At 37.2% G+C, this 26484-nt stretch overlaps 1 protein-coding gene across 5 annotated transcripts in view; it reads right to left on the bottom strand.

Annotated features, from left to right (window-relative positions):
• Positions 1-26484, bottom strand: part of CEP126 (centrosomal protein 126) — an 87050-nt gene that overhangs the window by 4240 nt on the left and 56326 nt on the right. For 2 of the 5 annotated variants that reach the window (XR_009215581.1, XR_009215580.1), the window contains exons 8-9: positions 19412-19524; positions 15904-15979 (exon numbers count right to left, since the gene is read on the bottom strand). Coding sequence is in view for 3 of the 5 variants with exons in the window: in XM_032167227.2 (XP_032023118.1) it covers positions 3478-3542; positions 10837-11046; positions 15904-15979; positions 19412-19524 (464 nt within the window). In the remaining 2 variants the exon portion in view is untranslated. Of the gene's footprint in view, positions 1-3406; positions 3440-3477; positions 3543-10836; positions 11047-15903; positions 15980-19411; positions 19525-26484 lie in introns of those variants that run through there. The other 3 variants (XM_032167227.2, XM_032167228.2, XM_032167229.2) reach the window with 3 other exon arrangements.

Raw genomic sequence — 26484 nt, 5'->3', positions numbered from 1 at the left:
ACAAATTGAAGCTTGCAGGGAAATCTGATAATCCAAGCATGCCCAAGCTGCTGAAGTGGAACTATGAAGGGGGAGCTTGCTGGGGAAATCTATGGAAACTGCCGAATGTGGAACGACTCTGCTTTTCTGAAGCTACTGTCTTCAGGTCCGCAGCCCAGTGCCTGGTGGTGAGCCTGGGGCTGCTGTTGGTCAGCAGGGCCTGTAGTCATGAAGATGCCATAGAGTGGAGAGGAGTGAGCTGCTGGGCACCTTTGTATTTGCCCATCACTGACTAACCATGATGATCTTCTAACAATAATGGCTTTGGATCACTTCTGCTTTCTTCTTTTGTGGCCAAAATTTCTAACTTAGAAATGTGAATCCTAGCCTTAGCAAAGTTGGCTATTTTGTGCTCATGATGTATTCTTAGAATGTAGCAAAGTTTCTGGCACATAGACAGTACTTAATATTTAATAAATGGAAGAAGAAATGGAAGACCACTTATACAATGCAAATGAGAAGCAAAGCAAAATTTGTCGCTGAGACATGAAAGTATTTCATAAATCTCTTTCTTGACTATAATAGTTAATTCAACATTTATGTAGTACTGCTGTTTTGTTGATAGATTGGTGACTAAGAGAAGTCCAGCAAAAGAAGAATTTGTCAGTGTATGTCCAGTACTGTCAATGGGAGAGGGTACTTGAACTGACTACTTCACTGGCTTTCCTCATCAGTGCAGGCTACACTTTGATCCCCTTCCCCATGAACTCCCAGATGGACAACGGACAGGGGACCAGGAAGGGTAGGTGACTTTCTTGTTTGTCATCACTGTTTCTAGACCAGTATTTCTCATCCTTCGCTTCGCATTTGAATTCTTCAGAGAGCTTAAAAATATCTAAATGCCCAAGCGGCTCTCAGGTATGACCCAGGCATCAGTATTTTTTAAAGCTCTCCATGTGATTCCAGTGTGTATCCATGTTTATGTTTCTATGTGAAGTTAGTACTTCACAGAGAACTAACTTGTGTTTCAAAGTTAGCTAGCAGCATTGGTATTACCTAGTCTCATCCCAGACCTACTACATTAGAAAATGTATTTACCAAGATCTGTAGGTGGTACAAAGTACACTAAAGTTTGAAAAGTGCTGTTCCAGATCATTTTTACCAGAACCCAGTGCCAAGGCAAAAAATAAAAAAAAAGATTCAGTAATGTCTAGTTTTAACACTGCATGTTCTCACTCGTAAGTGGGAGTTGAACAATGAGAACACATGGACACAGGGAGGGGAACATCACACACCAGGGCCTGTCGGGGGTGGGGGGCTAGGAGAGGGATAGCATTAGGGGAAATACCTAATGTAGATGACGGGTTGATGGGTGCAGCAAACCACCATGGGGCATGTATACCTATGTAACAAACCTGCATGTTCTGCACATGTATCCCAGAACTTAAAGTATAATTAAAAAAAAAAAAACTCTCAAGATACAGAAGAGATATGGATACTTACCGATGTACACTTCTTAGCAGTTTTTCAATTAGGATACACATCTAAAATTATTTGAAGATTGGTACACTAATACTTGTTTCTGCTCCCATGACTGAAGAAAATACTCTGAATATAAAAATGTTTATATTCTGCAGACAGCCCAGAAATAATGTTGTACTCCTATAACCATCTGATCTTCAACAAAGTTGACAGAAACAAGCAATTGGGGAAAGGATTCCCTATTCAATTAATTGTGCTGGGATAACTGGCTAGCCATGTGCAGAAGATTGAAGCTGGACCCCTTCCTTATACCATATACAAAAATCAATTCAAGATAGATTAAGGACTTAAATAAAACCTAAAACTATAAAAACTCTGGGAGATAACCTAGGAAACACCATCCTGGACATAGGCCCTGGTAAAGATTTCATGATGAGGACACCAAAAGCAATTGCAACAAAAGCAAACATTGACAAATGGAACCTAACTAAGCTAAAGAGCTTCTGCACAGCAAAATAAACTATCAACAGAGTAAAGAGACAACCTACAGAATGGGAGACAATATTTGCAAACTATGCACCTGACAAAGTTCTAACATCCAGAATCTTTTTAAAAAATCTTTTTGAGATAGAGTTTTGCTCTTGTTGCCCAGGCTGGAGTGCAATGGCACAATCTCGGCTCACTGCAACATTCGCCTCTCAGTTTCAAGCGATTCTCCTGCCTCAGCCTCCTGAGTAGTTGGGACTACAGGTGCACACAACCACACCTGGCTAGTTTTTTGTATTTTTAGTAGAGACAGGGTTTCACCATGTTGGCCAGGCTGGTCTCGAACTACTGACCTCAGGTGACCAGCCAGCCTCGGCCTCCCAAAGTGCTGGGATTACAGGCATGAGCCACCGTGCCTGGCCTAATATCAAGAATCTATAAGGAACCTAAAATGAATTAACAAGCAAGAAACAACCCCATTAAAAAGTGGGCAAAGAACATGAACAGACATTTTTCAAAAGAAGACATACATGTGGCCAAGAAGCATATGAAAAAAAGCTCAGCATCACTTATCATTTGAAAAATGCAAATCAAAACCACAGTGAGATAACATTTCACACCAGTTAGAATGGCTATTATTAAAAAGTCAAAAAATAGCAGATACTGGTGAGGCTGCGGAGAAAAGGGAATGCTTATACACTGCTGGTGGGAATGCAAATTAATTCAGTCATTGTGGAAAGCAGTGTGACAATTTCTTAAAGAACTTAACACAGAAGTACCATTCAACCCAGCAATCCTATTATAGGGTATATACCCTGAAGGAATGCAAATCATTCTATCATAAAGACATGCAGGGGTATGTTCATTGTAGCACTATTCACAAAGACATGGAATCAACCTAAATGCCCATCAATGGTAGATTGGATAGAGAAAATGTGGTACATATACACCATGGAATACTATGTAGCCAGAAAAAGACCAAGATCATGTCCTTTGCAGCAACATGGATAGAGCTGGAGACCATAATCCTAAGTAAACTAATACAGGAACAGAAAGCCAAATACCACACGTTCTCACTTAGAAGTGGGAGTTAAACATTGAGTACACATGAACACAAAGACGGTAACAACAGACACTGGGGCCCACTTGAGGCCATGGAGGGTGGGAGGAAGGAGAGGATTGAAAAACTACCTATCAGGTACTCTGCTTATTACCTGGGTGATGAAATAATCTGTACATCAAACCCCCGGATACACAATTTACTTATTTAACAAACCTGCACATGTACCCCTGAACCCAAACGTTAAAAAAAACTTCATATTCTGACCTTTAAGAATTTTTTTAAATGAGAGGATATTTGCATAATTCTAATGAACAGTCTTATAATAAAAAGCTGATTGAGGAGAAAACCTCTATAAACCAATCCCAAGCAATATTAATATTAATACGGAGTTCTTACCTGTATTGATACGTACATAAAATCAGAAGTTTCCTAAAACAAGAAAAAAAAGAGCTTCTTCAAATACTTACCAGAAGTGGTATTATTTGTAAAGTATTTTTGACGGATGGGTTTTTGCAAATGGATTCTTGTATATCTGAAATAATTATATCACAATACCAAAATAATTTAGTTACGTATATAGAAATAGAAGAGTGACTAAAGAATCAAATATTAAATTCTGATGTATCAAAGACACTTTTTTCCAGTCACCCCCCAGAAATAGTCTTTATACTTATATTAGGTCCAAAAATGGAAGTAATTTGATTAAAAACAATTACATAAGGCTTATGTTGATAAAAGAGAATTCCTAGTACTTTGACTATTACATAACGATCTTCATTCAAATGTTACGTTTTCTTTCTCTTTTTTTTTATCAAAAAAATATTAATTTCATCCTTGGAGCCTCTCAGAAAAAAGAGATGTTTATTTAGTTATTGAGGCATAAAAAATTGAGTCACTTGGTTGCCTTTTCAATTTTTAGATTTTTGTCTATATACTAGCAAGCATCTGAGCAAAAGAAAAATAATTCAGGTAGAATCTTTTACATGAAGCATTTAAATATGTAGAAGTATCAAACAAAAATTTAAAAAATTCTCCAATTATTGACTTAATTTTTTTATTCTTTATCTGCATAATTTTACATCTTAAACTCATAGCCTTAGTTCATGACTGTAGCTCCTTGCTTTTTATTTATTATTTTTAAATATAGTTTTAATTAAAAAATACAGAGTATATAAAACATGCATATTTTAATGAATACTTATAAAGCTAATGTCTGTGGAACCACCTAGATTAAGAAATTTGAACATTATCACTACCTTGGAAGCTTCCTGTCACTTTCTGCCTCCACAATGCCCTATGGATTTCATTTCCTTCCTGCACCCAAAGAGGTAACCAACCTACCACACTGCTTCGTTTCTCTGTGATTTTAGCACATATTAATTGCAAGGATGCAAAATAATATTGTTTAGGTTTATCTGTTTTTAGACTTCATATGAATAGAATTGTACTGTCTTTATTCTCCTGTGATTTACTTTTGCCCAAAATTATATATTTTTAGATCCACCAATGATGATGTGTGTAGCTGTAGTTTGTTTCTTTTCTTTTCTTTTTTTTTTTTTTTGAGACGCAGTCTTGCTCTGTCGCCCAGGCTGGAGTGCAGTGGGGCGATCTTGGCTCACTGCAAGCTCCGCCTCCTGGGTTCACGCCATTCTCCTGCCTCAGCCTCTCCGAGTAGCTGGGACTACAGGCGCCCGCCACCACGCCCGGCTAATTTTTTTTGTATTTTTAGTAGAGACGGGGTTTCACCGTGGTCTCGATCTCCTGACCTCGTGATCTGCCTGCCTCGGCCTCCCAAAGTGCTGGGATTACAAGCGTGAGCCACCGCGTCTGGCCTAGTTTGTTTATTTTCTTTTGTTTTTTCTCTTGCTGTTTCAGTTTGGAAAATTTCTATTGACCTATATTCAAATTCACTGATTCCTCAGCGGTGTCTTGAGTCTAATGATGAACACATATAAAATATTTTCCATTTCTGTTACTTTTCTTTCTCACACCTGTCTCTTAGTTTTCATCTCTGCTGAAATTCTCCATCTGTTCATGCATGTTGTCTATCTCTCTCATGTTGTTCATCTTTCCCACCATAACCTTTAACATATTAGTCATAGTTATTTAAATTACCTGTCTGATAGTTCCAACATCTTGGTCATCTTTGCATCGTATTCATTGATTGCTTTGTCCCTTGACAGTGTTTTCTCTTGTTCTTTTTGTATGTCTCATAATTTTTGACTGAATGCTGGATATGATTTTTGGAATACTAGAAACTGAGGTAGATAGTATTTGTGTCTTGAAATGAGTATATCCACTTCTGCTAGGTCACTGGAGAGTATGTGTGTGTGTAGGTGTGTGTAGTGTGTATGTGTAGATGTTTAAAAACTTAGTAGGGAATTTGAGCTGTTTATTTATTTATTTATTTAAATAAATAAATAAAAAACAGGGTCTCCCTCTGTTGCCCAAGCAGGAGTGCAGTGCTATGATCACGGCTCATTGCAGCCTTGATCTCCCTGGGCTCAGGTTATTCTCCCACCTCAGCCTCTGGAGTAGCTGGGACCACAGGCATGCGCCACCATGCCTGACTAATTTTTTTTGAATTTTTTGTAGACAGGGTTTCACCATGTTGCCCTGCTGGTCTCAAACTCCTGGGCTCAAGTGATCTGCCTGCCTCAGCCTCCCTGAGTGGGTTTGGGTTTTGTTGTTGCTGTAGCCAACTACACTAATTACTAACATTACTAATTTCAAATTCCATTAGTGTTATTCTGTACTTATGCAGGGGTCTTGAAGAGTCCCCCCACCCCTTGAAATGTTCCTGTTCTGCCCCCATGTTTTGGCCTTCCTGCATGTGTGCACAGTAGAAGGGATCTCTCTCTATGCTCTTGCCTGTCTCTTAGTAGTAGATTTCTATTATTTGTTACTTGGTACTTGCTGATCTGGTGGTGGGGAAGTAGGGTAATTTTTCTGTTGTCTTGGTCCAGGCTCAGTCTTAAGCAGACCCTGTGTGCCCTCTCTTTCTCCAGCTCCTCCTTCCCATGACAGTTAACTTTGCCTTCTATCTTTGGCAGGTTTTGTGCAAGAGAATTTTAGACCCTTCCACCAACAATAGGATACCTCTCATGGTTTTGGCCCAGGAATGTGTCTTGCTCCTCTTCCAGGGGTAGAGGCTTTTTTCCTTTACTTTTTCCCTATCCCCAGTAAGTCTTCACCTGTGCCTTGAGAGCAATCAAGAAGATACGCTGCCTCTGTCCCAGATGGCCTTTATTCTGCAGGGGGAAAGGTTCTGTATGGTGAGGCGCTTCATGCCTTTCCTACAGCTGTGGCTGCTGCCCTTTGTCAGGCCTGCACTACTGAGGAAGGGTTTCTCTTGTCTCCTGCTCTGCCTCCTATTTGCCTCATGAACACTCAGTGTAGGTCTACCGAGAAGAATCTGAGTAGGTGTGAAGTTCCCTTGTGCCTATGGCTCCCAGAAGTTCTACATCCTCATAGTAGTCCACATTCATCTTTTAGCAATCTGTTGAAAATTTAAACAATTTCTAATATCAGCTTGTATGGACATTTCCCTCTCTCATATTCTCCCATGGGTGAGAAAATGTTCACAACCTGTCTCTCTTTAGATGTTTCTGTGTTTCCTTTTTGTTTTTGAGACGGAGTCTCGCTCTTTCACCCAGGCTGGAGTGCAGTGGCATGATCTCGGCTCACTGCAAGCTCCGCCTCCTGGGTTCACGCCATTCTCCTGCCTCAGCCTCCCGAGTAGCTGGGACTACAGGCACCCGCCACCACGCCCGGCTAATTTTTTTGTATTTTTAGTAGAGACGGGGTTTCACCGAGTTAGTCAGGATGGTCTCGATCTCCTGGCCTCGTGATCTGCCCGCCTCGGCCTCCCAAAGTGCTGGGATTACAGGTGTGAGCCACCGCGCCCGGCCTGTTTCTGTGTTTCCTTGGATGCTAGGCTGCTTGGTTGTGATGCGACCTCAGCTCTCTAATTGGCTCAAGAAAAGTTATACTTTTGTCATTTATCTTTTACTGTTCTTAGAATGGGATTGATGCATTCTGGCCTTCTACATTTTAGGCAGAAATAGAATCCACACACACAAAATACATACATATAATATGTGTGTGGTTCTGAACCATAGGTGATTTTTGCCACCCAGGGGATATTTGGTAATGTCCGGGAGCACTTGATTGTCATGATAGGGAAGTGCTATGGTATCTAGTGGGTAAAGGCCAGGGATGCTCCTAAACGTGTTACAATGCACTTAGACAGTCCTCCACAATAAAAATTATCCAGCTCAAAATGTCAACGGTGTTGAGGTAGAGAAAATCAGGTAGATATATAAAATATTTCTATTATTGTTCATGTCTAAATAATTAGAAATTCCTATTTTTTTCTTCAGAATCATGATTTATTTAGAAATGTGTTTCTTAATGGTTATCTTTTGGTTAGTAGATTTTAGGTAAATTGCATTGTGGTTAGAGGATGTGGTCTGTGTCACTCCGATCCTTTGAAATGTGTTAAGGCTTGTTTCATGGTCTTATATATGGTTCATTTTATAAAGGTTGTATGTTTACTTACAAAGAACGTGTCCCTTTGATCAGGTTTGTTAATCATAGTCAATTTTTATACATCTATTTGATTTTTAAAATCTATTCTATCGATTACTGACAATGGTATGTTAAAATCACCCACCATGGTTAAAAATATTTTATATATTTGAGGCTATGTTCTTAAGTGCATATAAAAATCTTATGTATTTCTTCTGAAGTAAGACTTTGCTCATCATAAAGTGACATATATATATACATATATAAATATAAATATACATATATATGTATATTTTTGAGATGGAGTCTTCACTTTGTTGCCCACCTGGAGTGCAGTGGCACGATCTCGGCTCACTGCAACCTCTGCCTCCCAGGTTCAAGCGATTCTCCTGCCTCAGCCTCCAGAGTAGCTGGGACTACAGGCACGCGCCACCGTGCCCAGCTAATTTTTGTATTTTTAGTAGAGATGGGGTTTCACCAAGTTGGCCAGGACGGTCTTGATCTCTTGACCTTGTGATCCGCCCACCTCAGCCTCCCAAAATGCTGGGATTACAGGCGTGAGCCACCATGCCCGGCCCAGAGTGATCCTTTTTGTGTCTAATAATGCTTTCTATCTAAAAGTGAATCAAAACCAGCTTTCCTTTGGTTAGAACTTGCTTGGCATACCTTTTCCATCTTTTTTTGCTTTCAGTTTTTTAATATCCTTATGTTTTTAAATGTATTGTTTATAAACAGAATATAGTTGCAATGTAAAGTTCCATTTAACAACCTCTTTTAACCGTAGCAGTTATTACATTTACAGTTATTGTAAATATATTCCTACATACAATCTTACAGTATTTCTCCTATGTTTATTTTTCTCTCCTTTGTTGCTTTATTTCTGATTGATTTGGTAGTTTTTACGTGCCACGTTTCCTTCTCTACCAGTTTGGAAGTTGTATATTACATTTCTAGTCCTTTAGTTGTGACTCTAGTAATTATCACAGGCATACTTCAATTACCAATATCTAACTTTAATCTAGGACTTTACCCAATTCCCTAACAATATAAACATCCTAGTATACTTTTACTCCATTTATGCCCACTGAACTTATGTACTATTATTGATAGGTATTTTAAGTCTAACCTTTTTCTCTTTGAAACATATACTACTTTATTATATTTATTGTTTTATGCAATGTTTGTTGAAATTTACTCTCCCAGACTGTCCATCTGAGGTTAACTGCACTTTCTGTCTGGTGAAGTGCAGTGAGAATTTCCTTTAGCAGGTCTGCTGTTAACAAAGTCTCTTGGTTTTTGTCTGAACATATTTTTAATTCACCCCCCTTCTGGAGAGACATTTTCATGTTAAGAAGGTATTAAATTTGAAAGTTACTTTCTCTCAGCACATTGGACATGTTGTCAATATCTCCTGATATTTTTTCATTGTTTTCTGCCTTTTTGTTGCTGATTAAAATTCACTGTGATGTAGCTTAGTTGTCATTTCTTTTTTTTTTTTTTTTTTTGAGACGGAGTCTTGCTCTGTCGCCCAGGCTGGAGTGCAGTGGCACGATCTCGGCTCACTGCAACCTCCGCCTCCCGGGTTCACGCCATTCTCCTGCCTCAGCCTCTCCGAGTAGCTGGGACTACAGGCGCCCGCCACCACGCCCGGCTAATTTTTTGTATTTTTGGTAGAGACGGGGTTTCACCGTGGTCTCGATCTCCTGACCTCGTGATCCGCCCACCTCGGCCTCCCAAAGTGCTGGGATTACAAGCGTGAGCCACCGCGCCCGGCCTGTCATTTCTTTTTATTTACTCTGAAATGTGTTGGGTTGTTGAATCTGTAGGTTGGCATTGTTCATCAAATTGGAAAAGTTGTCAACCATTAGCACTTTAGATATTGTCTCTAGACTTTCAGACCTTTTTATTTACTCTTTTGTGTCTTTTAAGCTCTATATCATATTTTCCATCTCTCTGTCTCTCTAAGATATATTGTGGATAAATTTCTTTGATTCATATTCTAGTTTACTAATTCTCTCTTCAGATGTTTGTAATCTGGTGGTTAAACCATCTACTAAATTTTACATTTCAATTATTATATTTTCAATTTCCAGGCATTCTATTTGGGCCCTTTTTCAAATCTGTTTGCTCTTTCTTTATAGTTTCTTATTCCCTGCATGTTTAAGTTTAAAAATGACTGCATTTCTGCATTTTAAAACTTATTTCTGATAACTTTAGAGCATACAAGCATAGTTATTTATAGTTTGCGCCTGGTAATTTCATTATTTGAATCCTTTCTGGGTCTGTTTATTCTGTTTTGTGGATTCTTTTGATTTTTTTTCTTGGTGCCTTTTTTCATTATGGATTGTTATTTACTTTTTTTAAATTGTAGGCTGCTCATTTTCCTTGGATTTCACTTGTGATAATTCTTTGAGGACTGGAATATAGGTGCAAAAGATACATAAATGTACTTTTCCCAAGTGTTTTGGAATACTACCAGTTTGGGATCATTCTAAATTCTTTGCTTGAGATCTTAGGAACTACTCAGGTAATGTGAGTATGGGCTGGAGATTACTGTGATACTTGTATTAAACTGTGATTCTACATTCTCAGGGATCATTTTTCCTCTATCACCTGCTCAATACCGAAGTTTAAAAAATGCAAGCCTTTTTTTTTTTTTTTTTTTTTTAGAAAAAAATTCCCTCTCCCTGCGCTGCCTCCTCTGTGTATGCATGTGTAGTGCACAACTCTTTGGGTGGCCCAGCTTTATGGTGGAAAGATCGTCTGTGAGACTACTCATCCTGAGTAGGCCTGTTCCCTTTTTTCTATGAGGTCATGGAAAGCAAAGTTCAATTTCACCCCGTAAGTTAAATATCCTCAGGACAAGAGCTAGCTGCAGCACTCTCCTTATCTTTTTGAGTTCTTATCTACATTTAGTTATTGGTCTTAAGAATGTCTTACATTCTTACTAGCTCATCACTATATTGCAGGTTTAAAAAATACTTAATCAAGGATTTATGGTTGTTTTGATGGACGGTCAGTATAGATACGTAGCCTGTCCATTGCTGAAACAGAAGTCTATTCATATATTCTGAAAAGACAGATAAGTCTGCCAAAGAAGTTGACATCATCATAAATGATATGGCATACTTGAAATAGTATTCAAATATATTCTGAATGGTTATGCACTCAATTAAGTAGTTGGTAATATGGATATATTTTGTATTTTACTTTTGAATTTTTAAATTAAAGTTTAAATTAAAATTGTCTAAGTGTAAATGCAGTATTTCTTGTAAGAGGTGTTCTTCCATACTTACAATGTAGTCTTTCATTGAGATTATTAAGGGACTCTAGGATCTTCTGTTCTTCAGCTGACAGTGTGCAGATGTTGAATTGTTGAGTTTTATTTAAAGGTAGATTTGATTTCCGTATCTGTTTGCTATTCAAGACAGTCAGAATCTCATCCTCCGGCACTGATGCTTTCACTAAGTTTTCAGCCATCAAAAACTCAGAAGTACTATCTGAAACTACAGAAACTTACATCAATTATTCTTTGAACCCCTTTTGTCTTTGAGATCAGCCCTTATACATACTTACACATACTTATACATACTTAACTGTCTGTATGTATTCATATTACAAGCAGAAACCTAGTAAATATCTGCTACTTTGATTTCATTTATCAGGATCCTCTATCTAGCATTTTCCTATCCTTTGTTTTTTAAAAAAGGATATTCAAAATGACGGCAGTGAGTTAATAAAAATTCCCAGAGTATTACTTGAACTAAAGAAAAAAACTATATAATGCAGAGAGTTTTTGTCATATGTTTGTTATTCATTGGTAGTACAAAAAAGATGAAGGAGACTGTCTTTATAATAGTAGTTATAATGAATTATAACAAAGTAAGACCAAAAAAAACCCTTAAGATTACAAACTTTGATGATCAGGTAAACAGAACTGACAGCCTAGAAACAGACCCAATTAGATATAAGAACGTGTGATCAAAGAAGCATCAAAGATTTGACAGAAGGGAAAGATGATTTTACATATTAGTTTTTGCTTATAAAAGAATCAATTTGGGCTGAGTGCAGTGGCTCATGCCTCTAATCCCAGTACCTTGGAAGGCTGAGGCGGGTGAATCACTTGAGGTCAGGAGTTCGAGACCAGCCTGGCCAACATGGTGAAACCTCGTCTCTACTAAAAATACAAAAATCAGCCAGGTGTTATTGTGGGTGCTTATAATCCCAGCTGCTTGGGAGGCTCAGGCAGGAGAATCACTTGAACCCAGGAGGTGGAGGTTGCAGTGAGCTGAGATTGTGCTACTGTGCTCCAGCCTGGGTGACAGACTCTGTCTCAAAAAAAAAAAAAAAAAAAAATCAATTTGAAGTTTTACTTCCCACTGTTTGTTTAAACAAATTCCTAAGAAATTAAAGAAAAACTTAAGGAATCAAGCCATTAATTAAAGAAACCCAGAAGAAAATGTTTCTAAATTTCTGTATTGGGAAGGTTCTTTGACAAAGCTTAAAAGTAATGGAGACATCAGTAAGAAAAGACTAAAACATGTTTATTTAAAGCCAGTCTTCCCTAATAGACTTTACACTTCTGAAGAGCAATACTTTTGTATATTTTGTTTATTATTGTAAATGTTAAGTATTCCTTATCCAAAATGCTTGGGACTAGATGTGTTTCAGGTTTTGGATTTTTTTAGAATTTTGGATATTTGCATATACGTGAGATATGTTGGTGATGAGACCTAGGTTTAAACATGAAACTCAGCTGGGTGCGGTGGCTCATGCCTGTAATCCCAGCACTTTGGGAGGCCAAAGTGGGTGGATCACCTGAGGTCAGGAGTTCAAGACCATCCTGGCCAAAATGGTGAAGCCTCATCTCAACTAAAAATACAAAAATTACCCAGGCGTGGTGGCATACGCCTGTCATCCCAGCTACTTGGGAGGCTGATGCAGAAGAATTGCTTGAACTTGAGAGGCGGAGGTTGCAATGAGCCGAGATTGCACCATTGCACTTCAGCCTAGGTGACAGAGTAAGACTCTGCTTAAAAAAAAAAAAAGGAAAAAAAACCTCATTTATGTTTCATATATACCTTATACACATACCTGAAGGTAATTTTATATAATAAATAATTTTGTCCATGAAATGAAGTTGGTGTATATCGAACCATCAGAAGGCAAAGATATCACTGTATCAGCAACTTATGTGGATGATCTGTGGTTGTTTGGCATCACTGTTATTCCTGACTCCAAATTTATATCTACTAAAAAGCAATAATGTTCTTATACCTATTCACACATAAGTACTTAACAGTAAAAAATAAGATGTATCCTTCATACTGTCAGAAAATAATGTGTTCAGGGCAACTAAGCACCACACTAACATCACAAGAATACCTGTGTCAGCTGTTCAACAATAGCAACAAGGAACAATGGCAGGCTTCCAATCTTAGGTATTATGTTACATTTTGATCGAATGGTTACTGTACACTGTATTTTATTTTTTTAAGTGAGAAGAAACATCAGAAGCAGCTGAGGCACAAGGAAGTGGGTCCTCTAGGGATGAGGAAATATTCTGCTAGATGACCTTAAAAAATGTTTCTTCCAGAGACTTTTGCCTCATTTACAATGTTTTTTTTTTTTGTCTTAGAAGCCTCTCTTTGATTTTATAAACTGACATAATTTCTTGTTGTTATGAGTGTACACTGCTCTACTCTTTCAATAAACCCATAACACATTTTCATCATATTGTCAACTGGCACTTTTTTTTTTCAGTGTTAACAATGTCATTATCATCACTATTATCACAATCATCTTAATTCAGAGCTCTTTTGGCTATTTCATCATTGGTCAGTGAGAACACCTGGAGTCTTATTATCGATGTTAATAACCTCTTTGATATCCACTTCTTCCAGCTTACGATAGACTCTGAAGGTATATTTTTTGCTTATGTAATGAGGTCAGACATAGTTTTTTCTCACTTGACATACAGAATCCTTCAGTCACTACCTTGTTCATCATCACTGAACATAGTTGCAGGCCAGAGGTTGTGCCAGGAATGCACAATTGTGTCTTTAGTCCCTGTGTTCCAAGTGTTGGCAACAGCATGTATGGCATCCTTCATGCTGAACTCGTTTTGAAAACCTTCTACATCCATACCTCTGTTCACTGTTGCTGGCATGCTGTTCAAGAAAGTGTTTATATATATTTACTCTTCATCTATCTAAGGATACTCTGGTCACACGGCTGAATTAATGAAGTAATATTTGGGGGAAAGCGCGTGGCATAAACATTATTTTTGATGAGAATTTCAGCTGGAGGATGAAAAGAACAGTTGTCAAAGAATAACAAAATCTTGCAGTCATCATTCAATCCAGCTTCCCTGATATAAAATGTTTGTGAAACCAATCAGAAAACATGTCCCTGGTGATCCATGTCCTTTTGTTAGCACATTAATGGACTGGTAAGAAATTCACTCCTTGAAATCAGTGAGGACACAAGCTTTTGCCTATCATAGCAAGTTTATACTTGGGCGTGACTGAGTCATTAGCACATCCCAGCAGTTATTCTGTTATTCTTAATTCTTGTAGGGGCAGTCTCATCAGCTATATCAATGTCTTTTTTGAGTAACAACACCAAAACGGTGATGTTCATCAGCAACATATACTTGTTCTGGTGTCAGATTTTCATCAGCGATGACCTTGGCAAACTCTTCAATGAATTTCTCTGCTGCTTTGTAATCAGCAGATGCTTGATCACCACAAATCTTTAAAAATAATGCTGTGTCTTAAATTTCTATAACCAGCCTTTTCAATATTCATAGTTCTCTTCAATTTTCAGTTCATCATGATAGATCTTTGCTTGTTTCATGACCAGCATACCATTAAGTGGCACGTGCTCATGCGACACTGATGGATCCACTCTTTGACTTCATAGTTGAAATCCTATGCAGTGTTTATATGTTTTGCATTAACTTCTGTTCATCTCTTCCAAAACAGAACTTCCACAGTTTATCCTTCTGTTTCTTCAGGTCATATATTGTGGTCATTCCAACACCATCCTTTTCTATATGACATTTTACACTTACATTGCTGGTCTAGTTTCTCCAAGTCTGACTTTCTGGGCTATTGATAAACAGAAATGTTTCTTCTTTTTCTTATCACTGCTACCCACAGGGGTATCTTCAGGTCTTTTTGATATTTCCAACAATATCTTTACATCACAAAGCAGAGAAAAAGCAAAAAAATACAGTGAGTAATACATGTAGGTCTTGGCCCCATGTGGGGCCTCGTGGGGAATCTGCCGTTGGTACAACTACCATTTTATTACTCCTTGTGAGCACGCTTACATGGGGGAATCCGGGTGTGCATGGAAAAGATATAGCGCAGCTGAAGAGGGTTGAGAGGATCTTTTTTCCCCTTGGGGATGCTAAATAAACTGTGTGGTATGAGCTTGTGCTTTAGCTGTGACCCATCATATGAAGTCAGGTGTAAAATTTTCCATTTGTGGTATCATGTCAGGGGTCAAAAAATTTTGGATTTTGGAGCATTTTTGATTTTGAAATATTTGGATTAGGGATATTCAACATGTATATCCAATACCTACTTGTAAGCAGAAGATTAGCTCTCAATAATCATTTATTGAATGAAGAAATAAAAATTAAAACGTGAAAATACAATATAAGTAGAATAACATGCAAATAGTAGTGAAACATCTTCAACTAATATAAGAATTAGAATCCTTGATAGCTAAAGAATTTGCAGACATCAGTAAGAAAATTTCAGACTCTAATATCTAAGAAAAAAGAGTACGAAGAGATAGTTCACCAAAAAGTACATAGAAAAGCAATTAAGCATAATATTAATGAAAGGTATAGAAATCAAAACTAACATAATACTTTTTTTGTCTATAGCAAATATGAAAAGATTCTACCTCAAGTTGACATACACCACTGGACATACACTACTAGAACAATTTTGAATAATACTTCTCCAGAAAATACTTTAGCAATATATATGAAATGCCATATCAGTGCTTATTTCTTTTGATCCAGTATTCATTTAATACACAGTTTAATTCAATAAATATTTACTGGGTGGCATTTACATGTCAGTTACTGTAATTTTAATTCTGGAAATCTAACCTACACAAATAAGTAAAAATCAGAAAATAACCTGATGTAGAAAAATGTTCAATACATTATTATTTAGAATAAAGAAACACTGACAATGACCTGTATGTGCAGGGGTAAGGAGAGTTCAGGTTCTAAATGGTGGTTTAACAATTACATAATATGTTAGCATCTGAGAATAGGCATAAAGGAAGAAAATCACTGGGAACAAAGATCAGAGAAAAATGTTTAAACTAAAACATACCTTCTTCAATATAAGAAGTACCACTTGTAGTTTGTTTTGGCTCACTTGAACTTAGCAGGACACTTTGTCCAAAATTCTACAAGAATAGAATATTGAATTAAAACATATTTCCATATTTAAAATTCATAATATGTACATGAACTTTTAAAAAACTTAATTGCTGTATATATTTTTAGTTATAATTGTTCATGTAACTTGTATACTATATTTTTTAGAGCTGAATTCAAGAATTATTATAATAAAGTTTTTTATGGTAATGGAATATTATGAAAAATGTTTTATGTCTACTAAAAAATTTTCAGATTATGATATTGTCCTGGATATTTGGAAGAGGTAAAGTGAGTTGGATGGTAATCAAAAGTGCTAATTAGGCTGGCACGGTGGCTCATGCTTGTAATCCCAGCACTTTGGGAGGCCGAGGCAGGCGGATCACAAGGTCAGGAAATCGAGACCATCCTGGCTAACACGGTGAAGCCGTCTCTACTAAAAATATAAAAAATTAGCTGGGAGTGGTGGCACATGCCTGTGGTCCCAGCAACTTGGGAGGCTGAGGCAGGAGAATCACTTGAACCCAGGAGGTGGAGGTTGCAGTGAGCTGAGACTGTGCCACTGCACTCCAGCCTGGGTGACAGAGTGAGACTCTGTCTCAAAAATAAAAAAAAGTGCTAATTAAAGAAAAGGTAAGAAATTACCTTAAAGTTTCTAACCTAGTTGGTTATCATTGTAAGGGTGAATCACAACTATTAGCCAAAAGCATCTGACTACAGCTAATGCCAAGGATAGGTAATTGTCTTACATGACAAAACTTAAAACACAAATAGCTGTCCCAGTGCTGCATAGAACCTTGAAAATGGAAGTCTCAGAACACTGGCAAAAAGTGTACGCGTCTAACACTTTCTGAGAGATACCAACTTCCCTTCCCTTAATATAGTCTACCTCCTTCTTTATTACCATTCTGTTTCACTTTAAGAAATAATTGTTTTCTGTCAGATAAAACTGCCTGGCTATGACTATACGTAACTTTTGTTCAATCTGATCTGAGGAGAAACTGCAGATTTTTGCAACAGCTCTCCTTCAGTAGATCTCATAGTCTTGTTTGATCTCCATTATAGACTTGAGACACCTTGGACTGAAACCCTCGTGCAAAGTGGCAATTGTACTTTTTCTACCCTTCACTTATCTCTTTGAGATTTTCTCCATATAGATGTCATGGGCTGGAGAAAATCCAGTATGATAACATGCATTTCCTAATACAAGGTGACAAGGGCCACTGCTGTAGTAACTGAACCCTTGCTTAGGCTCTGGAATAAAAAACAAAAACAAAAACAAGTCAAAATAATAAGGATGAAAAAATTTGATTCAGGCACACTGACCTGGTCTTAGGCTAACAAGACTTTGGAAGGTGTGTAAGTAGGTGGGTGAAGATCTGTACGTGAAAGTGGAAGGGAGGCTTCTGAAAAGGACAAAAATGGGCTCTAAATACATTAAGAATGCAAAAGAGCAAGAGACAGAAGAATAGAGTAAGACCTAGTAAAATAAAAATGAATTTACAGAAGGCACTAATAACAGGCATTTAAAATTTTGTTTGTTTTCTTGGTTATTAACTACATATTACTTTTAAATTTATAATATCTTAATGAAAATAAGGAAAAAATAAGGGTAAAGATGTTTTTGCATTGTGCATTTTGAGATGTTGGATGGGAACATGGCAGTTGAAATGGAAGGACTTGTTAGGCATTATTGTATTTGTAATCAGGAAGTTATATCTGTAATTAACCATTACGCTATTAAGCAATAAAAATATATGGGTAATGGGATTAACTTTATTTACATAAATATACAACTAAATGACTTGTTTTGCTGATAAGATTAGATCATTGTTGATTATTCTCCACATTAGTAATCTTATCCATATAAAAATCAGTACTTCCTAAAATACACAAATCATAGCACCTTCAACCGGTAACTTGGAATATAAATTCTCCATAAGGCATTTTATTAAAAATATTCCAGTTTTATTTAAAAAAGTCAGAGTGATATTTAAAGTGGAAACTCCAAGTGAAATGCTATTTACTTATGTATCTAGACTTTTAATATTCTAAAGTCAATCCCTGGATCAAGTTAGACCTCTAGAAAATGCCATATTTGACTTCACTTACTTAGCTCTTACAGAATTACCTCCATTTATTTTAATTTTAATTTTATTTATTTAATTTTTTTTGAGAGACAGGGTCTCGCTCTGTCACCTGGGCTTGAGTACAGTGGCGTAGTCATAGCTTACTGCAGCCTCAAACTCCTGAGCTCATGCATCCTCCCAGAACCTCAGCCTCCCAAGTAGCTGGGACTCCAGTGCCTGGCTAATTTTTTTATTTTCATTTTTGTGGAGACGAGGTCTTGCTATGTTGCCCATGCTGGTCTTGAACTCCTGAGCTCAGGTAATCCTCCTGCTTTGGCCTCCCAAACTGCTGGGACTACAGGCATGAGCCACCACGCCTGGTCATTATTTTAAAATTGTTATTATGCTTTTTACTTTTATTGAAGATCTCTATCTTGAACAGCCATATTAAAGTCTTTATTCATTTGTTGTGGAACTGTTATTGGGAGCATATTCATTATGTATTTCAAAGTTCCCTATGAAAGGTCCTCAATGGGAAATGTTTTTTAAAACTGTATCCCAAACAACAACATCATTATCAACATCCCTTGAGAACTATATAACTCATCTAATTTTCCTTTTTGCCATGTCTTCTAGGAAGCTCAGACACAAATAGGATATTCAGTCACATGAAACTACAGTTGTCTTTATGATTAGCATGCTTTTTTTTTTCTTTTTGAGATGGAGTCTTGCTCTTGTTGCCCAGGCTGGAGTGCAATGGTGCGATCTCAGCTCACTGTAACCTGTGCCTCCCAGGTTCAAGCAATTCTCCTGCCTCAGCCTCCCGAGTAGCTGGGATTACAGGCACCTGCCACCACCCCTGGCTAATTTTTTTGTATTTTTAGTAGAGATGGGGTTTCATCATGTTGGTCAGGCTGGTCTTGAACTCCTGACCTCAGGTGATCCACCCGCCTTGGCCTCCCAAAGTGCTGAGATTACAGGTCTGAGCCACTGCGCCTGGCCTAGCATACTTGTTTCTTCTATCCAGGTCTCTAATTTACTTTTCTTTCTTTTTTAAGTGTATATTTAAATAGCTTTGTTGAATTTTGTTGTGAATGACCTCATTTTTTCCAGCATTGGTTATCAATAATAACAACTAAAATAATGATTTAAAGTTGGTTTAAAACTTTCATTAGTAACTGATTATACAAGCTAACTAGAACACAGCAAGTAGGTATAGTGGAATAATCTCCAAGCATAAAGATTCCAAGACTGCTTCACAAATGGCTTTGGCTATAATTATATTTATGTTGTGGTATACAGTTTACAGCAAGAGGATAGTCCTTTAAGAACCTCTGTTTTCCAAGCAATTTTTTAATATTGAATAGAGATTTTGATTAATACTATACTTACATTAATTTGCTCACTGTACTTCTGTCCTAAAGATCCAGGGTTTTGTCTTTTCTGCTCTAAAATATTTCTCTGCTTAGTTTCAACAATTCGTTTTCTTCTCATAACAGTAGACCCTTAAACAAATGCCAGCACAATGTCAAAAATTATGCTAGTTGAGTAGCCAATATATACCCACTGCAAACTTTCAAGTTACTTTCAAACATCAAGAAAACTCTGTAAGTTTAATTCATTCAGTTAGCATACTTTATTGAGCTCCTCTTATATGTTCTATGCAGGGCACAGTTAAAATGATGATTTCAACAAAATCCTTGCTTCAGAGGGATTTATAGTTTAGAGCAGTAACCTCCAGAGCATGACGCAGAACACCAGAAGATTGTGTAAGATAATCCACTGGTATGCTGGAAGAACATATTAGAATTCCAATTCATATTTATTATCTAAAAATTAGAAGTTAAACTTTACTCATATATGATTGACACTAGCACCCTGGTTATTTTGCGAGGTAGATGCTCATGTAATGCATGAAGTAAACTCAGTTATCTTAAAAGAAGAGTTAAAATTCCAAGCGTGAGAGGTTGACAGTGGTGTCATCATTTATTAGCTCTCGTTAGCTTCCTGCAATGTATTAAAATTTGTGTGTGCCCAGGTAAGTGAATTTATGCATATTTTATAGTATTCTAACAAGCCCTCACAAAATAACAAAGTGGCTAAAATAACTTTTGTAGAGCTTCTACTATATCTTCGATATTTATTATTTTAAGGTGACTTGTAGTTACATGAATGTTTATTATATTATTTTTCTTATTTATTTATTTTTTGAGACAGAGTCTTGCTCTGTCGCCCAGGCTGGAGTGCAGTGGCGCGATCTCAGCTCACTGCAACCTCTGCCTCCCAGGTTCAAGTGATTTTCCTGCCTCAGCCTCCTGAGTAGGTGGGACTACAGGTGCATGCCACCACGCCAAGCTAATTTTTGTATTTTTAGTAGAGATGGAGTTTCACCATGTTGGCCAGGGTGGTCTCGATCTCTTGACCTTGTGATCTGCCCGCCTCGTCCTCCCAAAGTGCTGGGATTACAGGCGTGAGCCACTGCACCCGGCCTTTTCTTTGCTTTTTAATGACTACTTAAAAACATATTCTTGCAAAATCACAGATCAAAATAATATTAATAATGCAAGGATAGGTAAAAAACAGCAAGGCCAACACATTTTTTTCTCAATCACAAACTCTTTGCCACATAATGACAATGACATAATTATACCTGTAACAAGCTTGGTATCACAAATTCAAAAATTATCAAAAAATTATAACAATAACTTTTACCCTAAATGTATATTGTGCTGTGAGAGATTAGCTAGTGATATCATACAAAATTTAAAATTTTACTTTAGTTTATCTTTAAAAAATTTCTGATTAAGGTTCTTAATGTATATATTAGTACAGTAATACGTGTATATGACATGTATGTGTTCAAAATTTTTATTAATGGTACAATAAAAAATCTTGGAATCCATTTGTCTAGAAGAATGAATATAAATGAATTATTACAGTAAAATGCTTAACTTGTATGTATAGCTATAAGTGGAATTAAGTGAAAGCACAGAGGATACAGTGACTTTGCAAGAATCAAGAAAGGTTTCATGAAGTTTGTATGAGCTTGGTCTTAAAAGAGTAGTTAACCTTCTGAGCCTGTTTAAAAAACAAAAAAGGTAGTAGTAGGTTACCAAATAAAAGGGCACTTTGAGTCAGAAAGAACATTATGTACAAAGATGTAAAGTAATGATGATGCATATTTAAGTTTCTTGGGACCAAGGGTGAAAATTCAATTGGTCTGGGGCATAGATATGCATATGTGTATAAGCACTTAAATGTCTTGGGAAATACATGGAAATGTGTGCATGTGCTTTATGATAAGAACCTTACAAAAAAGCCTTTACCTTTCAAGAAAGGTAACCAGTAATTGAATACCTGACATTTGAGAGTAAGAAATAAAAACATAATACTAGCTAATATTTAATTAGCATTTATAATTTGGCAGGCATTGTTCTAAGGGCCATAGGCACTATTATCATCATTATTTTTACATATAAAGAAATTAAGATGAAAAAATGCTCAACATCACTAATCATTAGAGAAATGCAAATCAAAACCACAATGAGATACCATTTCACACCAGTCCAAATGGCTATTACTAAAAAGCCAAAAATTAACATGCTGGTGAGGTTGTAAAAAAAGGGAATACTTACACGCTGCTGGTGGGAATCTAAATTAGTTTAGCCATTGTAGAAAGCAGTCTGGCGATTTCTTAAACAACTTATAACAGAAGTACCCATCAACCCAGAAATCCCATTATTGGGTATATACCTGAAGAAATATAAACCATTCTACCATAAAGACACATGCATGTGTATGCTTATTGCAGTACTACTCACAACAGCAAAGACATGGAATCAACCTAAATGTCCATCAACGGTAGACTGGATAAAAATGTGGTACATATACAACGTGGGATACTATGCAGCCATAAAAAGGATCATGTCCTTTGCAGCAACGTGAATGGAGCTGGAGGCCATTATTCTAAGCAGACTAACACAAGAACATAAGGAAACCAAATACTACATGTTCTCACTTATAAGTTGGAGCTAAACTTTGAGTACATATGGTCATAAAGAAGGGAACAACAGACACTGGGGCCTACTTCAGGGTGCAGGGTGGGAGGACAGTGAGGACTGAAAAACTACCTACCGGGTACTATGCTTACTCCCTGGGAGACAAAATAATCTGTACACCAAAACCTAGTGACATGCAATTTACCCTTATAACAAACGCGTACATGTACTTCTGAACCTAAAATAAAAGTTAAGAAAAGAAACAACAACAACAAAAAAGAAATTAAGGCAGGAGGGAGGATAAGTAACTTGCCCAAGGTCACAGAGCCAGTAAGGGGCAAAGCTGGGATTCAGCTCCAATTAGTTGGGCTCTAAAATCTAAACTTCTAGCTCTTACACATATGCTAGTAATTTTCATTCTGATTTGACTGTGTCTCACAGAAATAAATATATTTTGCATTGTGACCTTGGATACATATGTAGTTTTATAAAATATATTTATCCTCACAACATATGATACCTTCTGGTAGTTTCCATTCTAGAATATTCTAATTCTAAAATTAGACTTCATTAAAAAAATACTGGTTACCAGTCGTTGATTTCACAATTGACGAATGAGTCATGTCCCACAGTTTAACAAGCACTGTATTATGCTTATTTCCACCTGTATCATATGCTAAATGCTATATATGCAAAATGTTATAGTTTCCACCGAGATAATTTCAACAGCAATACAGTTTCTATGTCGTTTTCTATTCTTGGAATTTTCTTCCTCTAAATCTTGAGAAGTCCTCATCTTTATCTAAAAAGCTTTAAATACCTTGCATAAAAATTTCCTTGTTTATGTAACTGCTGTGTCAAGGTTTTATCTCATCCCTCAGTCTGCTCATTAATTTTCTGAAGTCACTTTTGTACTTCTTGATTGAATTATTTATCTTTGTGCTTTATTGTTCTTTGTAGTTTTGTGGATTGTAGATTATTGATCGCAGTTAAAGACACAGTATATGCTTAAAACTGTTTATGTATTTTTTTATTCACATACATGTGCTTAAATATTATCTAACAATTAATACAACAGCTGAGAACCTTGCTATTTTTGCAAAAATAATGTAGCTTGCACTGGTATCTCTGGCCAAATTCCTAGTTTCATATGAAAATTCTAGACAGGATAGTTTCACTACCAAACTCAAAATAAAGCTACTAATCTTCAATAAACATTATATTTAAAAAATCTGTAGTATTCTTAATTGTAAACACAAGAAAAAATACCAGAGACATTCTCAGAATTATAGTTTTGGAAAAAATCTTAGAAGTTAACTAGTTCAACCTGTAACCTATGGATCTAAATTACTCACAGGTGGACATTCAACTGCTGCTTGAATGGAATAGTGATGAGGAGCCACTACCTCATGGGGGCATCCTCTTCCTTTGCTGGATAGCTCAAATCCCTCCTTATGCTGAGCTGAAAACCTCTCTGCAATTTTTATCCTTTCATTTCAGTTCTGTTTACTCCTTCTTCTTTGTCATAAGCCTTCAAATATTTGTACACAGCTATCATGTCTCTTAGGCTTGTGTTTCTTTAATTGACTTTTAGATTGAACCTCTCCTCTCATACCTCTGGGTAATCCCAGTTTGTTTATAATTCCTTAAAATATATATTATAAAATGACATAGAGTATAGCAGTACTTCTAAAGATCTGCTTGTTACTGCCTAAAATTGTTGTCCAAAATTATAGTGACCTTGTAACAGCTATGGTAAACTTCTACCTTTTTTGCTTTGTGTGTGTGTGTGTGTGTGTGTTTTACAAAGAAGAGTTATCAAAACAGGTATCTTCCTTCTTAGAAGTGTAAAACTGATTTAAAAAAGACTAAATACATACCAGCAACCATAAAGTAACAGACCACATTGAGAACAACTTTTAGTCATTAAAAAGAGTAAAAATACCAATCACAAATTGGCAGAAACTAATTATAACACATATAATCTATATTGGATCTGTATATACAATATAAAAAAAACTTCCATCAATAAGAAATTTCAAAAAATAGAAAAATAGGCAATGACAAGAACAGACATTTCACAGAAGAGAGAATGCAAATGATGCATAAACATATAAAATGTTCAACTAATTAGTAATCAGGGCAATACAAATTATCATAATTAGAAACTTTTTAAGGAATACATTTGTATTTTTATTATATTCAGTTTCCAGACAAATAGGGCTAAAGTTTTTCTATGCCTTTTTATTATTAAAACTTAATTGATTGCTTTTTAAAAAAAATTTTAAGTTTTAGGATACATGTACAGGATGTGCAGGTTTGTTACACAGACAGACGTGTGCCATGGTGGTTTGCTGCACCTATCAACCCATCACCTAGGTATTAAGCCCCGCATGCGTTAGCTATTTATCCTGATGCTCTCCCCTCCCCACTCCATGACTCTAGTGTGTGTTGTTCCCCTCCCTCTGTCCACGTGTTCTCATTGTTCAGTTCCCATTTATAAGTGAGAACACGCGGTGTTTGATTTTCTGTTCCTGTGTTAGTTTGCTGAGGATAATGGCTTCCAGCTTCATCCATGTCCTTGCAAAGGACATGATCTCGTTCCTTTTTATGGCTGCATAGTATTCCACGGTGTATATGTACCACATAATTAGAAACCATTTTATACTGTATGACTGAAAAACTTTAAAAAGTTTATCAGACTTTTGGTGAAGATGTCGTAAAGGGAACTGTCATATATTACTCTGGAAAACAATTTGGATTACCTAGTAAACTTGCAAATACACATACCGTATGGCTCAGCAACATGTGCATCAGTAGATGTACAAAGTTGTTCTTGGAAGAATTATTCATAAAAGGAGGAAACTAGAAGCAACCCAAATGTCCAATGATAGGAGAATGAAAACATTGTTTGAACATTCATATAATTGAATGTGATTTGCAGCAATGAATATGAAGTACAGTCAACCTAATCAATCTAAAAAACAAAGTTGATTGGAAAAGGCAAATCCCAGAAGAACACAGATAAAATAATCCCATTTATAGAAGTTTCATATGTCAAAAAAAATGACATATTGTTTGCAATACATTCATATGTGGCAAAATTATAAAGAAAATCATGGAATAATTAATATTAAATTCTTTTTTTTTTTTTTTTTTTTTAGATGGAGTCTCACTCTGTTTCCCAGGCAGGAGTGCAATGGCTCAATCTCGGCTCACTGCAACCTCCACTTCCCAGGTTCAGGTGATTCTCCCTCCTCAGCCTCCGGAGTAGCTGGGACTACAGGTGTGTGCCAGCACACTCGGCTAATTTTTGTATTTTTAGTAGAGACGGGGTTTCACTATGTTGGCCAGGCTGGTCTCGAACTCCTGACCTTGTGATCCACCCGCCTCGGCCTCCCAAAGTGCTGGGATTACAGGTGTGAGCCACCGCGCCGGGCTTAACATGAAATTCTTCATGGTGTTCACGTCTGTAACGGAGGAAGGGGATGTAATTGGGAAGAAGCATATGGGGCTCTGTAGGTATTGTTTTTTTTTGAGACGGAGTCTCGCTCTGTTCCCCGGGCTGGAGTGCAGTGGCACGAGCTCAGCTCACTACAAGCTCCGCCTCCCAGGTTCACGCCATTCTCCTTCCTCAACCTTCCGAGTAGCTGGGACTACAGGCGCCCGCTACCACGCCCAGCTAATTTTTTGTATTTTGAGTAGAGATGGGTTTCACTGTGTTAGCCAGGATGGTCTCGATCTCCTGACCTCGTGATCCGCCCGCTTCGGCCCTCAAAGTGCTGGGATTACAGGCGTGACCCACCGCGCCCGGCAATTTTTCTTTTCTTTCTTATTTTATTTCATTTTTTTTGGAGACTGAGTCTTGCTCTGTTGCCCAGGCTGGAGTGCAGTGGCATGTTCTTGGCTCACTGCAACCTCCGCCTTGGGATTGAAGCGATTCTCCTGCCTCAGCCTGCCAAGTAGCTGGGATTACAGGCGCCCACCACCACGCCCAGCTAATTTTTAAATTTTTAGTAGAGATGGGGTTTCACCATGTTGGCCGGGCTGGTCTCAAACTCATGGGCTTAAGTGATCCGCTTGCTTTGGCATCCCAAAGTGCTGGGATTACAGGCATGAGCCACGGCACCTGGCCGCTATTTGTGATTTTCTATTTCTAAAAGCGAGCAGTGGGTATGGGGTTCTCTTATTATTAGTCTTAACTTGTTCTTATATGTCACATACATTCTTTTCTATGTCAGATATATTTCACAATAAAAACTTTAAAAAGTATGCCAGGCACCATGGCTCACAACTGTAACCCCAGCTACTTGGGAGGCTGAGGCAGGAGGAGCTCTCAGCCCAGGAATTCAAGATCAGCCTGGGCAATGCAGTGAGTCCCCACCTAAAAAAATAAACAAAAGGCAACCCTCCCCCCTCCAAACCTTAAACAGTAAACTGAATGCAAATACATGTATGACTTTATAG

The sequence above is a fragment of the Hylobates moloch genome, unplaced genomic scaffold (assembly GCF_009828535.3).
Source record: "Hylobates moloch isolate HMO894 unplaced genomic scaffold, HMol_V3 SCAFFOLD_11, whole genome shotgun sequence".
Lineage (NCBI taxonomy): Eukaryota > Metazoa > Chordata > Mammalia > Primates > Hylobatidae > Hylobates > Hylobates moloch.
This window is presented reverse-complemented; position numbering and strand designations above follow the sequence as displayed.